General features: G+C 37.3%; 1 protein-coding gene across 13 annotated transcripts in view; it reads left to right on the forward strand.

Moving 5' to 3' along the window:
- Positions 1-14308, forward strand: part of znf740a (zinc finger protein 740a) — a 32936-nt gene extending 18628 nt beyond the window's left edge. For 5 of the 13 annotated variants that reach the window (XM_017692756.2, XM_017692760.2, XM_017692758.2 and 2 more), the window contains 7 exons: positions 1787-1870; positions 3065-3148; positions 4424-4507; positions 7097-7180; positions 9719-9802; positions 11036-11154; positions 11780-14308. In XM_017692756.2, the coding sequence (XP_017548245.1) occupies positions 1787-1870; positions 3065-3148; positions 4424-4507; positions 7097-7180; positions 9719-9802; positions 11036-11154; positions 11780-11956 (716 nt within the window). In that variant the 3' untranslated portion in view covers positions 11957-14308. The remainder of the gene's footprint in view (positions 1-1786; positions 1871-3064; positions 3149-4423; positions 4508-7096; positions 7181-9718; positions 9803-11035; positions 11155-11779) is intronic. The other 8 variants (XM_017692762.2, XM_017692766.2, XM_037532150.1 and 5 more) reach the window with 6 other exon arrangements.
- The last annotated feature ends 2613 nt before the right edge of the window (positions 14309-16921 follow it).

Here is a 16921-nt window from a genome sequence, read left to right on the forward strand (position 1 = left end):
GATATTTGGTAAAGTTCTGGACTGCCTCTTCTACTCCTCACTTTGTATAAAAAATAATAGAATATTTTACTGTACGCTCTTACGTACAGTAAAATGGTGTCCCTTCAAGGGTTCCTTAGTAAAGGAAATGGTTCTATAAAGAACCACACACTTAAAGAACTCGTTACATGAGTAAAATGTTCTTTGAATGATGAAATTGTTCTTTACATTGATGGAGAATGTGCTGTAGATGGTTTTTTATATGGCACCAAAAAGGGTTCTGCAATAGTTACGATGTCAGGTTTCTTACAATAGAACTTTTTGGTGCCATAAAGGCCTCTTTAACTATCTACATCACAGTCTCCACCCTTTCACAGAACCATTTTAATCATGCAAAGATTTCTTTGAGTGTTCATGGTTTTATTTACAGCCACTTTTTTTTTTACTAAAGTACCATTTTTAAGAGTGTATATCAACTGGTTTCATGTTAGTCATAAAAATGTCAATTTCTTAGAGAAACTTTTGCCTCAAATTTTCCAGGTGAAAAAAATCTGTATACCAGCAGCAGAAACCAAGAGTTAAGATTACATCAGTTTTAGACAGCGTATCCTAGGGTAACATTGACCGTTGATATGATAAGACATGATGGCAACAATCAATTCTGAAAACATCAGAAGATGATATCTTTTTTTGTCCCTGCAAAATCACACCATATGCAAAGCCCCTGCCTGATCCTATGCATACAGACTTCCTGGATCATAACGAAGGCTCGTTTGGAAAACTTCTGTTTTCGTGTTTCTTTATGCTATGCTTGTTACTAAGGCACCGTACTTAAGTTTTATTATAATTTTTTTAAAACTTGTCTATAATTCTTTATGTTAATTAGACATAACTTGTTTTTCAGGAACAAAAATAGCAAATAGGACTATCATATGATCAAACAAGTCCTCCGAAATGGATTTGTTTTTAATCTAAAGACATTTCAAGCTCATGGCCTAGCTTCAAAAATGACCTGCAGAAGTCAATACTCTGTAGAAGTGATAAGAATGTGAAAACCTTTTTCTGTTTTCTGTGACAGTCAAGCTGAAGATTTAATTTAAGAAAATGTAAGATTTCATGCCTGGACATGAAAAGTACAGGCTCTCAGAAATTAATCTGATGTGTGAATTTGTTATCTTGAAACCAGTAGATTTTAAAGTGTAAGATTATTAATAATGTTATATTTATGCCCAGTTATTGGGTGTTAACTCAATGCTTAAGAGGTGATTTGATGGGGGAAGTCTCAAAAATTAAGAACTAAAGTCAGTTTTTGAAATTTGTGTTGTTGTATTAAGCTTTTTTTTTTTTTTGCTTGTTTTGTTATTTTTGTAAAGCATTTACACATAATAGGATAATAAAAGCACAAATATGACTGTCACACCAATTGTAAAAAAACAAAAACATGCATCTGGGTTGGGCTGATACAAGCTCTTGTCCTAATGGGCCCGTAATAAATTTTGAAGGGTGATGCTGTCGCAGCCCACGGCAATAGTGTAGCAGATTTTGCTTTGTCATTGCTTATTTGGATTAAACCAGTTATGTACAGTAGTCTTTCACTTGACCAGGCTTAAGGTGAGTTTGCATGGAATGACCCTGTTGCCTATATTAGTCTTAAGTTTATTGTTAATATTACTGTAGGCATCATAATTATTATTATTGGCTGCCACAAAAACAGTTTTTAAGACATGTTGAACTTATTTGAGAATTCGTGCCCTTTCCAAATTTAAATATCATTTATCATATTCTAATACTAGTACTCTGCATTTAGGGGTGAAGCCATTTGCTTGTACCATGTGTGATATGAGGTTTTTCCAACGCTACCACCTCCAGAGACACAGCATCACCCATACGGGTATGTGTTGTCTCTTTGTACCCCATACAGGTCAACTCCAATGCAATTTTTTTGTGATTATTTTTGTAATCCTCAAACACAGTGGTAACTCTGGGTATCATAGTTGGACTCTTAAATCAGGAGGGATCTAATTTTTTCATATTTTGCTCCACTTACCTGTAATCTTCTTCAGCAATATTGCTCCTAATACATGAGAATCTGACAGGTTCTAAAAATGTCTTTTACCAAAAAGGGATTGAAGACAAATGGCTGTGGTAGTTTTTGAAAGAATATCTGTATTTTGGCTTTTAGTGCAGATGTTTAGTTCACATGTTTTTACTGATTAACTATATGAATTGTTAGGTCCCAACATCGTGATTAAAATAACAAAAACATGAGATGCATCTAAACTCAACCTTTAGTATGAGAACTTGCAACATGACATACCTTTTGAAAATCATTCCATTAAATAGTTAGTAGAAACCAAACTCGCAAAGAAATGTGATTCTTATAAACTATATTTGTTATAAAAGTGCTGTTTCGGTTCAAGAGTTGTGACAAATTAGAGCAAACATATTCATTTCGCTCTCTAAAACATTGTGCAACTAAAACTGTTGTAATGGAATACAAACTTCAAATTTGCAAAATAAATACAAATTATTTGCCCCTTACAGCCACAAAATTGTCATATCATCCGGGTTCTATTTTTTTACATAACACCACTGTCTCTTATATGTCCACTTACATCTCTAACGCAGCCAATTAAGAGGTTGAAAACAGTTTCATGAAAAAGAAAAAATAATAAAGTGGCATTACTAGAGAAATGTGGAATATTTAGAACAGTTTAGCAATGGCTTGTAATTGTAGCTTTTGTTCTTAACTCTATAGAATTTAATTTTTTAGTGTGATTTTAGTCTTTGATTTTGTGGGTGGGCTCACATTGGGTACCGTATAATTTTCCAGTTACTTGATCAAAAGTTTCTGAGATTTTAAGAACTGTGGTGCAGGAATGAATTATCACTGACCTAAGGCTGACCTTATTTTAATTTGGGAAGAAATGGAAAGCATTGGTTGTCACTGATGAAAACTTTTCTTTTTCAAACTCCACTTTTAAAAGTATTGTGCAAGAGAGCCGTGTTGACAGAAATGAATGCTTTAGCGTGTATTTTTGCAGTAGAGAATGCACATGACTAATATTTTGCTCTGTGCATTTAGGAGTGAAGCCTTACGCTTGTTCCATGTGTGACATGCGTTTTTTCCACCGTTACCATCTGCAGAGACACAGCCTCACTCACACTGGTATGTGTCTTTACACCTTACCCCCTACTCTCTGGAGACAGGCCACACAGATGAAATCTGAGCACTGTTGCCAACTTAACAAAAAATTCATTCATTTTAAACCTGCCAGTTGTATTATTGCTATTACATTTTCAATTTGTCATAAGTCTCACCTTCATAAGCACAGTATGGTTTCTACATGAACCCCTTGGGATTTAAAATAGAAACCGATTGTTGATTGTATTCAAGTTGGCAACACTGTCATGAGCACAGCATGCTTAATCAAATCATCCACTATAGTCTTGCTGTATGATGTTTTGAGTTTTGCCTGTAATTATTCTTATATTGTACAGTACTGTGTGAAAGTCAGATACCCCCTTTCATTTATTTGATTTATATTCAGAATGGCCACTAAGTACAAGTTATTCATTTTTCAGGAGAGATTTCTGAGGAGATTTAATATAAAATAATACACTTGCTTAATGAAGGTCAAAAGTTAATAAGTAATAAAAAAACAAACGAGTTTTCAAAACTGGAGTTTTAAAAAATAAACAATACAAAGAAAATGTGACAACCATGCTAGAAGTGGTAGAAATTTAAAAATGAGAGAAAAGGGGAAAAAACATGAGTTTTGCTTCAGATTTGAAAACATCTACAGTTTCTTTCCATCCTTTCACTGTGAGAAGACAACTCAGTGCTGTGGGTCTGAAAGGACGTGTAGCGTTCAGAAGCCTCACTAAGAAAAGGAAACAGGCACATCAAACAAAGAAGCTGAACAGTTGCCTGACCACCCCAGAGTCCAGACCTCAGCATCACTGAATGTGTTTGGATTACTTCAGAAAATTATCAACCAGCCTTTAAGACTGAACTTTGCAAGTGAAAGAATTTCCCTGCATGTTTCTGACAACCTGAAAGCAAGTCTCCTAAAAAGAATGGGAGAAAAGGGTCGACGCAATAAATACTGAAAAAATCATATTGAACTTAGTTGTTGAAGCTTCTATGTAATTTTCCTTGTACTTCATTGTGATTTTGACTTGAAATTACGTATGTGAATGGTGGTTGCTGCCTTTTTCACAGTACTGTTTATAAGTATCTATTGTTGATATCCTTGTACCAGTAGCAAAATCCTAAGGTGCAATTTAAAAATGATGTGTGCTTCTTTTAGGGCAAATATAAACACAGTTTAATTATAACTGCTTCCACACTACTACACTGTCCATCTCTTCTTCCATGGGGACATTTTGTAAATTAGTGCTGTAGCCATATGGCTAATATGGTTATCCTTTTTGCACTTAGGGGTGAAGCCCTACGCTTGTAACATGTGCGACATGCGTTTTTTTCAACGCTACCACCTACAAAGACACAGCCTCACCCATACGGGTAGGTGTTGTCTCTTCATACCCCTAGCATTCAATTCACATAATCCTGTGTATTATTATTATTATAACTATTGCAAAAGTGATACAGCAACAAACTCGAGTTTGTAGTTCTAGAACATCTGGTCACACCAGTTCCGCATTGCCCTACAGTTAAATCAGTTTGGCAAAAAGCAAAAATCATTATTTAATTTTTTTTTTTTTTTTTTTTTTTACTTTTCATATACACTATATGTCCAAAAGTGTCCAGACAGCCCTTCTGATGAGTGAATTTAGCTATGTAAATATGCACCCATTGTGCTCTGAAGCAGCTGCACAGGAGCCAAAGGCCGGGGTCACAACCCAAATGTTAAGAAAAGCGGTTTTGTCCTTGCAGCACAAATTAAACCACCTTGAGAGCTACAACATTTTATGTCCATTTTACCATCTTGGCTGTAAAAATGCTTAGTATGTGCTGTCCTAGTACAGGCTGAAAAATTGAACATAAATGCAAACAGACTTACTTTGCTCTGTTTTGAGCTTTAGCTCAGCTGTAGCTGCTTTTCTTCCATCTCTGGCAGGAAACTTTTGCCGAAAATACGGTTTCTTGTAAAATGTCTCTCAACATGAAAATTTTACGGAGCTGAAGTCTCATTTACTGAGCTTCTCATTCACCAGCTTTGTGTTTGAATTTTCCCGTTTAAGCTTAAATCGTGTGTGAGGTGTTTAAGTTGGAGCGGAAAAGTTGGAACGATAAGCTGGTGAATGAGAAACTGACTTCATCCTTGGGACTTTTTAGTGTTTGAGTTTTTCGTTTCAGATTAAATGAATCAGTAAACCAGCTGGAGTGATTATGAGTGCAAATAAGTCCATTAATTTCCAAATGATCAATGTTCATCTTAAATCATTCTCTTCACATTTTCATTAGCTAGTAGCTAGGCGAGGTTGTTGTCTGTGTTGCTGTGGTGACCAGCAGTTTGCACGCCAACCTTCAGGGTTAAAGGGTGAATTAGCAGTTATACATTTACTCCAGCATTTAAGACCATTTAGTGTTAAAACTATGTTGGAACGATCAGCAGAGCTTTATTTTACTAAGGATTTTGTTATTTTTACCTAAAAAACTAGTTCTCCTGTGGAGCTGCATCAAGGCAGTAAAAGAGCCGCATGTTGCCGACCCCTGGCTGCCGTGCCCAGTGCTGAGTGTGAGCTAGAGGGACATAAAGCCCAAAGCCCTTCCTGCATTCTCTGGAGTGATGATACCTCCAGAGCTGATAATCCAATATTAGTTTCTGACACCACTAATACTCTGAGTGCTGAATGCAGAAACGTTCCAATATGTAGTGGAAGGCCTTCCCAGAAGAAAAGCTGGACAAAGTTTTGGACATATTCTGTAGCAGATGTTAGGGCGGTAAAGTTATGACCAATTTTAGTTGTTTTTTTTTCTTCCTTTTTTGACTGATACTGTTTATTATTTGTTATTTGTGATGAATAGACAGCATATGTAATATTTGGATGATATTTCTAATTAAGTATTTAGTTGAGTATCTAGTAGAATTTAAGTGGGGTTTTCTTTCTCTGGGTTTTAGTCTTGATGTTGTCTCGATTGGCTTAAATGAAGTTGATCACAGAAATAAACTTCAGATATGGCCTTCAGCCTGAGATGATAGCTTTCTGTAAATTTTTTAGATAGGAAAAATTAGGTTTTGTTTACCTGAGCTGTTATAAATCACGTGGTTGATGATGTACATGTGTTATTGTGAATATTTATGGCTGATTCATTAATATTTGTGGCTGATTCTAGTTGTGATACTTTGCATTTTTATTAGCATTAGAAACACACTTGAACGAGTACTTTCTATTAGCCACATTTGCAACATACGTAACATTATTTGCTGTAATGAGCAAAGTCTGAAATACTTAAATTATTTAGTTGCCTGTTTAAAAAGCTTTTTTTTAGCTCAGTGAATTGTAGCATAATTACACATTTTGGTACAAGTGTGGAGGTAGCATTTAAATACGGTGCAAGTGCTCTTACCTGCCTCATTAGTATCTCAAAAACTACCATACAGGTCAGCCATGATTGTTTGTGTGGAGCAAAAATCAGCAGTTTGACTGATTGTCATCATTCATCCATAGCATGTATGGTTTGGTGGAAATGTGTCATGTAGAAACAAAGAGAACTACACGTGTATTTTAACAGAAAGGCTTTTTTGAATTATTGAACCATGCCATCTTGAATTTGTCAGTGCATGTACAAGATCAATCATTTACAGTTATGTAGAGTTAAAGCACATGAGTAATTGTTTTCATTATCTTCTTTGTTTACATAAAGCAGATATGTGAACAATTTTAAAGATTTTTTCAGACTGTGGCTTTAACCCAAAAGGTAAAACTTGATGTCGCACACCAGAATGTAAAAAATAAATGACCTAAGCTGAAAAAAGATCATTTAGCACCCAAAACTGCTTTTACTATTTTCTTTTTGTTTAAATTGTGTGGGTATGTGCTTTGGCTATCAGATATCTGGCTCACCAGTGAAAGTTATTATGCCAGAATCAATGTACTCTGAAAGGAAAGGTTATACATATGAACTGTTGGTGCTTTGTGTATTCAGGGGTGAAGCCATATGCTTGCTCGATGTGCGACATGAGATTTTTTCAACGTTACCACCTGCAGAGACACAGCCTCACTCATACGGGTATGTGTCGTTTCTCACCGCCCTTGTCTGTTAACGATACACATAAAATGCAAACAAACAATGCTTTGAATATTTTGAGATTATATTTGAGAGAGATAAGGCTAAAACACGCAGTACTGATGTACCCTATGTTGACTGCCGTTTGCAACAGGCAGATATTAGCCATGAAGGCCCTAACTGTACATAGCAACCGTAGTGCAGTGAAAATGAGTCACTCTTGGATGCTTGGGTGATCGCAGTTTCAGGTTGCGCAATCTCAAGATTTTGTTTCAGTGGAACTCAGTTTATTCACAGGTAGGTTAGTGGATATGTGCATTTGAAAGTATTGTGAAAGTTCCAGAAGTTATTCTTTGTTAAGCATTTATTAGATGTTAGTTTGATTTTTGTGTGTGTGTGTGTGTGTGTGTGTACATGTATATGCTTATAAAATAAGAGAGTCCTTTATTACTATAAATGTCCATACATTAGTATACATATACATTAGTATGCAGTCTCTAAGTATTTGGACAGTTTGAAATTTTTGTTGCTTTAGTTCTTTGGTGCTCCAGCACACTGACTTAGTGAAACAATGACTATGCAGATAACAGAAGGCAGGAAATTACCTTTAAGGGTACATACATCTATGTTAGGTGTTGCATATGTGAATCACAGTAAAGTGTCGTGGTTTGGTACTTGATTATACTATTTTTTGCAGTTGCTAACTATCTACAATCTCTGACTCTACTAGACAGACTCTGGCAGTCCCTGGTGGTGATCTATCTGGTCTGTCATACAACCGCTTTTGGTTCTAACTTGTTTTGAGGAGTTTTCGCCTTCATTTCTGACGGCTGCAAGTTAACTTCTCAGTGGGTTTCGGATCAGGCGATTGAGATCAGTTTGATTGTTTTGCTCTGAAGTCGCCCTCAGGTGTTTTAACAGTTTTTTTCAGGGTGTGTGTTTTGAGGCATTTGATTAAGATGCCGATGGACCTTCATGCCCATGTTTCACAGATTAAGTGATGTGTTTAGGATCATGAGCAGTTTTTCCCCCTAAACTTTAGGTTTTATCCCAATACTTCAGTCTTTTTACTTAAACACATCAAGTGGTTCTTAATTTTTTTTATTTTTGATATCCTTGTGCCAGTAGCGAGAAATTAATATCCAAATTGCAGTCATTGTTATTTTTATCAGTGTTTTGGCCTGATCCATTTGCTGTCTGATTTTGAAAGGCCAAATATAAATGCAGCCAAGTGTACTGAAGACTGCTATCTGATCTCTCAAAATAGGAGGTAATTTGAGACTAAAGCTAGGTATCGAAACTCAGCGGTGTTATGGTAACAGCAGGTTTGTCTTCAGTACTACCAAGTCAGTACTAAATTTGGATCTTATCAGCATCTGTGTACATATTTCAAAATCTAGACCATTGGTTTGCTGTCTGAAGTCTGTTTTGCATGCATTACTTGAAGTCAGCACTTCTTGATTAGTTTTAAGTCCACTGTGGTCAGTAAATAAACCCACTTTTTGTTTTCATTTCTGCTTCAAGCCAAGCCCACCTTATGCTTGTATTTTAAAACGTGGTGGCACTTAAACAGTCTGTACTTTCACCACTGAAATTAGTCACTGATGAGTCAATTGTTTATCAGGGGTGACTAAACAAAAACTGCATGCAGCAGCTCCTGCCCCTTTTTAGAGGAAAAGTAAGTTTCCCGATTTGTTTTTTATAAAATGCAGAACAGCAAAACCAATTTTTGTCACGCATCATTTCATATTTGCAAATATCACAGGATAAGCAGCACCAGTGCAACCTGATTGTCTGTGTCATCTAACCAATGACGAATGAGGAATTTACTTGGCTGAGTGTAAATAGGCTGTATATTGTCACTGTTGGAATAAAACCTTGTATCTCCATTTTTGCTGTTTTTCTTTACATAATAACAAAAATGCCATCTGCTGTTTACGCTCTGTCAATGTCATGGGCAATGGCCCAATAGAAACTGTACAAAATGACTTTTTTGGAGACATGAGGTTTTGTTCCGAAAGCCACAATATATTCTTCTTAGCAAGCTGTATCCTCCTTCTTAAGTTTGGTAGCTTTATATTCTGGTTTGCTGTCTGAGGTCAGGCTGGTATAGTATGGTGTGGTGTTTTTCCCATCATCATGCTTGTTTTGGAGGATGACCATGATCTACCAGGTTCGCCAAGGTCACCAGCTCATTTTAGCTTTTTGATGTTCCAGAAGGTCCATTTATGACAGATGTCACATGTAGAATCACCTCTAGAACTTTTGTCTGCTGTAGTGTGCATGAATTGACAGCAAACAACTGGTTGAAAAACTGTGGTCCATTAAAATGAGTGGACTGTATATGAGAAGGACTTTGATAGTTGATAAGAGTTCCTAAACCTGCAGTTAAAGCAGACAGTCTGTTTCAGTCATTGTTTCTTCTCAAGTCCAGTGTCCTTGTAAATTCTCACTGTCCAAATACTTCTGCACTGTGTACAGAGTTTTGCTTTGAATGCTGTGTGCCGAGGTTCACTGAGTGTTGGTGCTCTGTGCATTTAGGGGTGAAGCCGTATGCTTGCTCGATGTGTGACATGCGGTTTTTCCAACGTTACCACTTGGAAAGACACAGCCTCACTCACACTGGTATGTGTTCTTTCCCTGTACCCTCTCTGTGAAAGCAGCTCCTAAAATGAAACATTTGGACTGGAAATAGTAGATTGTATATGGAAGTTAGTCTTGCTTCATGTGTTGTTTTTTTTTTTTTTTCTTTTTAAATGTTGTTGTATGTTTAAATATTGAATTAAAATATACTTAGGCCAGTACTCTAGAGGCCTGGTGATGCACTTAACAAGAAAAAAATGGCAATTTTTTTATTAATTTTTATCATTGGTGTTTTTTTTTTTTAAAACATGCCAGTATTCAGTGTTCACTTTTGTAAATAAGCTGTAGTGAATTGTTGGTGAATCTGGGGAGTACATTTAGATCATGACCCCCCTGGAGCACTAAACTTGCCCCTGTGTGCCACTTTGCATTTAATGTGGGCAATGTTGGCCCATAATTCTTTGCTGAATATCAGCCTTCACTACAAACTCGAGTTTGGATGAAGTCTTTTTGTGTTGTCCCCTCTCAGAGAACAGCTTTCCTCATTCTAATCTGTTTTGTTGCTAATTGTGACAAATCAACTGTTCAGTTTCAGTAACTAATGGCAATCTTTTAAGTAGCGATGCACCAAAATGAAAATCAGCAGCCAAAAACCGAAATCGAAAGCTGACGGTAAATAAAAATGGTTTACATAAAGTAAGCTTACTACACTTACTGAACTAATTACAGTACATAGTTTACACATGTGCTATTAAACACAGTGTCCTCAGCACCAGACACTTTTGCTCTTTGGCAGTTTTTGGATTTTATTTATATTGCATAATATGAGGCTACAGACGGTGATATTGTGTTTGCACATATCAAACCTATACTTGAGGTTTTGGTCTTGGATGTTTTATCTCCTCTTTTATTTTATTTTTATATATTTTATTCCTTATTCAACATGAACAGAGATTATACATCTTTCTCCTAGAAGCCGTCAAATAATTTTAAACAACCAAAGTTTTCACTGTTGATCTCCTGCACTCAAGATCAAACGTGTCTGTGCTGACCAGCGCAGAAAAGCAATGCAAATAGCTTTTTCTCATTTTCATTTTAAATGAGTTGTAAAGTGTTAGATTTTGACGCTTCTGTAATCAAAAAGTCTAAATTTCGGTGCATCTCTGCTTTTTAAGCCTTGCCATTTTGATTAGACATGCACTTTGTGTTATAGTGATTTGAGCTGTAAGTGAAACACTTTGTATATTAATTAACGTTGGCTTCTGTGTCCACCAGGCGAGAAGCCGTTCGCATGTGACATGTGTGACATGCGTTTCATCCAGAGGTATCACCTGGAGAGGCACAAACGTGTCCACAGCGGAGAGAAGCCTTATCAGTGCGAGCGCTGCCAGCAGGTAAGACACTGTTTACTCCTATGCACTTTGACTGGCAGGTCGCTGTCTGAACTGGTTTTTGATTTTCATCTTATGTTTTTTTTTTTTTGTGTTTTAGAGTTTTAGATAGTAGTGGAGATGACACTGAATCGATTCCAGGTTTCAATACCAGCAGAGAAATCATTAAAAAAGCAGAATTAATCTGTTTCTGGAACAGTTTGAGCCTGAAATATTACAGAATTGCTTTTAGCACAGCATAAAGCAATATACTGTGCATTATGTTCTGAGATGAGCTACAGTTAACTAGTTAATAATAATAATAATAATAATAATAATAATAATAAAAAAATAATAGAGAAGTGTAATAAAGCAAACATCTGTACTAAGAATTTTCTCTGTTGTGAAGGAGTTTAATGCAAATAAAAAAAGAAAAATTGCATTGTTTGCATTAAAAGCACATTGAAAGGTCCATTTCTAAAAAAAATAAAATAAATAAAGAACATTGCATATACTAAACTTTCATTTGATTAAAAAGCAACACCTATCACTCAGCAGCTCTTTTAAAATACAAAAGACTTGTTTTGTTTCTGTGCGAATTTATGCGTTTGTTTTATTTTCGTTCTTTTTTTCTTCTCTTTCCTTGCAGAACTTCTCGAGGACAGATCGGCTGTTGAGGCATCGGCGGCTGTGCCAGGGAAGGGGCGTGGCTAAAGTTGAGGCTCAGCCCTGTTGTGAGCCCCGCCCCTACCCCCAGGAGCCCCCTCCAGCACCCCCGGCCACCTGGAGCCCCCTGCATCCTCCCCCGGGCCGACTGGCAGTGTGACATTCCAATCTAAACCTCTGAGATAAACCCCTAAAACAAAAACAAAGCGCGAACACCCCTGCCTCTCTCACTGCCGCCTCGCACAGTGGCGCCACCCACTGGCCTAGACTGATATTACAGAAGGCAGAGTCAGAGATGAATTTCTACCTTCTCTACCTTCTGTTACATTGTTATTTGGAGAGAGTGTTCGTTTTGGGGTTGTTTTATACTTTAAAATGAATTATTTCACTTTTTTCTTTGTTTTTTTTTTTTTTTTTTTTTGTAAAGATAATTTGACCGTTTTTTGGTGGTACATGAAAGAAGGGAACAAGAAAAGGGGGTCAGGAGACTTGATCGAATCAGGGAAGAATGCCTGAACAATAGCATTTCACAAAAAAAAAAAACAGTTTGGTCTGCTCACCAGAATGGGAAGAGATGAGGAACTGTGCGATGGTGCAGAACGAAGAAGGAATACAGACTTAAACGGCTGCCATTTACACATTTACCTTCATTCTGCTGGACCTTAAGCGAAAACAAGAACATCTTATGTGACGTATACTGTAGTACGCCACCATCTCGTCTCCAGTACCTGAACATGCTGAAGACTCAGGAAATGTCCTGCGAGTTCAGTCCACAGTACTTGTGAAAAATGGCACAATATAGTTCCATAACGTTACTTCTTCATACATTAAACAACTTTTACTCAGCTTATAACTGTTCAATATTCTGACCTAAGGACGCATTTCAAGGATGTAAATGTAACTCTGTTAACTGGTTTGTAGTGTAACATTTATCTAACGTGGTGGAAATGGCACAAGTGATGATATGCGGTGCAGGGACGCACACTGTCCATCTCCAGCAGCTCACAATATTCACATTACTACTACATAACGTGTTGCTGTCAGTGACGATGTATCTACTTAGCAAGTGACGCAAAGACGGAAGCTCCAAAAAGACGCTCAACACCACATACGTATTTATACGTTTAAAGACTTTGTGGCCTTAGGATGTGATCATGTGTTCATTTTGAACTTTGTTTTGAAACGCGGTCACTGCCTAAACGATTTTCTTCCCTTAAGCTGTCAGTGTAACTTTACCTGCCTTCTCTACAAGTACTGCTGTGCTGAATTTTCCCTCCGTCAATAGTTTTTGATGATAATTATAAATGTCACTGATTATTCTGATTAGTTTGACCAGTATCAAGCAAATTTCCAGTATGGTACAGTGTTGTAATATCTTATTCTTCACAGGCCCTGTACATTCTTTTATGTATACCCAGAGGTTACGTTCCTCCCAGAGGTCTTCAGATGTGGAAAAGTTTCTGGTTCTGGGTGTTGTACATTCTGGTAGGTGGCCAATCAGTTACATCAAAAGTTCAGTGAACTACCACAGTTTGCAGGATAAAGGACCAGAAACTTGATTCAAGGTCTGGATTTGAAGATCTCTGACGGCTTGTTCAAAGGAAAACAGGTTTCTTAGAAAATGGAACGAACCAATGACAAAGGACCCTTAGATAGTTGTACCAAATGGTTTATGGTCTGTAACTGTTTCTTAATCCTGTTAACCTCAAACTTCACCAGTTTCTGTGCTTCTTTTATGTACTTGTTGGTACTGATTACCATACCGATCTGTCCGTCAAGCAAGCCCCTCCCACATATGATAATCTGGCAGATAGGATGTAATGTGGATAGATGCCAACTGCCCAGAACAAAAACGTTGCCACGTTTCTATGACAGATTTTTTTTTTCCTTTTGTGTTTATGTATGCTTATGTATCAAAAAACGAAATGGACTACATCTTCTCTTAGTTCTGTAGCAACATGCTGTGTGTATTTTTAATAACTTTTTTATTTCTAATATAAATTTAAAACACTGGAGCGAAAAGTGAAAAAAAAACTATAGACTTTTTTGTTTTTATATAAGAGAAAATAGTTTGTAGTCTTTAGACAAAGCCTCTCTTCAAAACGGCAGTCTGAACAGATTGGAATGATATTTCATCATGGTCCCTCCAGAATGTTTGGGTTCTAAGCAAAAGAAAAAAAAATAAAGTTATTTGAATTGGTAACAAAGTCATAGAGAACCTTTCCCACCGCACTATTTTAGTGAATTATATGGTTAGAAATACTAGGGGAAAATAAAACTGCATCAGTAGTAGCTAACAGTAGTTCTTTATTTTATCTTGCATGCCATTTGCAGTTATCACTGTAAGAACTTATATTGATTTTGTTTTTTCTTTAAAAAATTGTTGTATTGATAATTATTGTAAAAATGGGCAAGTGAATCCAAAACAACCTTGTGATCCAATTAGTTTTCATTGTGTGGAGTGAGGAGAGGGGCTTCCATTATGCAGAAATAAAATCCTTCAAAAGAAAAACATGACTGAATGTGTTTGAAAGTGCTCTGCAGAGGGGACAATGTGGGAACGCAGTGGCCGAGAGTTTGTTCAGCTCTGTTGTTGATGTTAGCCAACAACTTGTGGTCACCTAAACTACAAAATTGCTTGATATTGTTGAACATGTTTGGAATGGCTGGTTTCGCCTTGTATCTCCTAATTTGCTTTTGAACAGTCAGAAGCTGTAGCTCCTTTGTTGATGTACATTGTGCATCATCCATCCTGTAGTCCGGTTGTATCCAAACCAGTTCAGCGCAAACACACTAAATCTAACACACCTGTTCCAGGTAATGAAAGTCCTCTGGGGCGTCTAAACGGTAGAGCCAGGTGAGTTGGATCTGTACTCTTGACGATGGTAGATCACCAGGGCCACAACCTGCTCTAGTCCTTCATCAGTGGTCAGTTACTGACCTCAGAGCTGCTTGTCTGGATAATTTTGGACACAATTTTGAAGTGTTTAAAAATCCCAGAAATGTCGCTCTTACCAGCACCATGCACAGTACCATGTCAGTGTCACTGCAGTGCTGAGAATGGACCACCACCCAAATAATGTCTCGTCAAAAGTGGCACTGTCATCAGAAACTGACTAATGATGAATGAGAACTAGTCTGTAGTTGTACACCTATATAGTGGACCTGTAAGATCAGTAGAAGCCATAAAGTGGCCAGTGAGTGAGAGCACAACATGCTTATAATAAAGTGGCCAGTGAGTGGAAGGACAAGGTGAGTGTTTCTGATTGTGGCCACTGAGTGCAAGGACACAGTAGGTGTTTCTGCTAAAGTAGCAATTAAGTTGAAGGACAGGGTGTTTCTAATAGAGTGGTCAATGAGTGGAAGCATAAGGTCGACGTTTCTTACAAATTGGCCAGTCAGTGGAAGGACAAGGTAGGTGTTTCTGATAAAGTGGCCAATGAGTCAAAGGACTAGGTGGGTGTACATTGTACAATTTTACTTTCCCCAAAAGAGGGAGCAATTTTTCTTCTATCATTCTTTCACTCTCAAAGTCCAAGGCCAAAAACCATGATTCCGCTTTGCCTTTCCACACCATCATGGTTCCCGGCACTGAAGATGACCACAGTACTCCAGCTACAGTGAAACAGAACAAAAGTTCTGAAAGCCATTATTTCAGCATTTCAGGTGAGCAGAGTAACCTCAAACCATCCTCAGCTGTACCATCAAATGTGATCTCTGTTGAACAGCACTAAAATCCAGACACCTTCTAATGAGTGAATAATAAGTGTCGAATAATGAGTGTCGTCTGTGATTCAGAACTGATCATCGACCATCAGTACCTGACCTCACTAATGCTCTTGTGGCTGAATGCAATCAAATCCTCATAGCAATATTCCAACATACACTCACTGGCCACTTTCAATTCCTTGTTAACACAAATACCTAATCAGCCAATCACATGGCCATAACTCAATGCATTTAGGCATGTAGAGATGGTCAAGACAACTTGCTGAAGTGCAAACCGAGCATCGGAATGGGGAAGAAAGGTGATTTAAGTGACTTTGAACTGTTGGCTACTTCCAGCAGGGTAATGCCCTATGTCATAAAGCTCATATCATCTCAAACTGGTTTCTTGAATATGACAGTGAGTTCACTGTACTCCAGTGGCCTCCACAGCCACCAGATCAAAGTCCAATAGAGCGCTTTTGGGATGTGTAGTGGTAATGTGTAATGTGTAGTTAACACCTGCCTTCTACACTGTAGACTGGGGTTCAATCCCCACCTGGGCAAACACCCTACACTATACCAATAAGAGTCCTTGGGCAAGACTCCTAACACCGCCTTGGCCTACCTATATAAAAATGATCAAATTGTAAGTCGCTCTGGATAAGAACGTGAGCCAAATGCCATAAATGTAAATGTAAATGGGGTGGAACGGGAGATTCGCATCATAGATGTTCAGCCGACAAATCTGCAGCAACACCTTGTTGAAAGTATGCCACGAAGAATTAAGGCAGTTCTGAAGGCAAAAAGGGGTCCAACCTTTTACTAGTAAATTAGTGTACCTAATAAAGTGGCCAGTGAGTCTATATATGTATACACATACATACATTGAATTGTTTTGTATTGAAAATGAACAACCTTTGAATAGATGTTTTCTTAACTCTTGCCTGTCAAATACAAATGTCCTAGTACCACTGATATTTTTGTTTTCAGGATGCAAATGACAATTATAGCACATTTTAAAATAAAACATAATGTAATAATTGTTTCCAGAAAGTTGATGAGTTCAGTGAAGTGTCCACTAGGGGTCAGTAAATAGCTGCAGATCTCAAGAGGATGCAGTGCTCAGTGCTGTGTGTTTGGCTCTGAAAACAATACAGTGAGTGAAGAATTCAGTCATCAGTTACACTAAACTTATCATTTCATATGGTGAAATGAACTGAACCTGACATTATGGAAAGGTCTGATCTACAGTGTGTTAATTTATAACAATGTTACAACAAGTAATACCACAAACCCCAGTTCCAAAAAAGTTGGGAAAGTGTGTCAAATGCTAATAAACACAGAAAGCAGTGATTAGTAAATTATTTTTTGAAGTGTATTTAAGTCAAAACATTACAAAAACATAATTTTATATTTA

The sequence above is a fragment of the Pygocentrus nattereri genome, chromosome 21, assembly GCF_015220715.1.
Source record: "Pygocentrus nattereri isolate fPygNat1 chromosome 21, fPygNat1.pri, whole genome shotgun sequence".
NCBI classification, from domain to species: domain Eukaryota; kingdom Metazoa; phylum Chordata; class Actinopteri; order Characiformes; family Serrasalmidae; genus Pygocentrus; species Pygocentrus nattereri.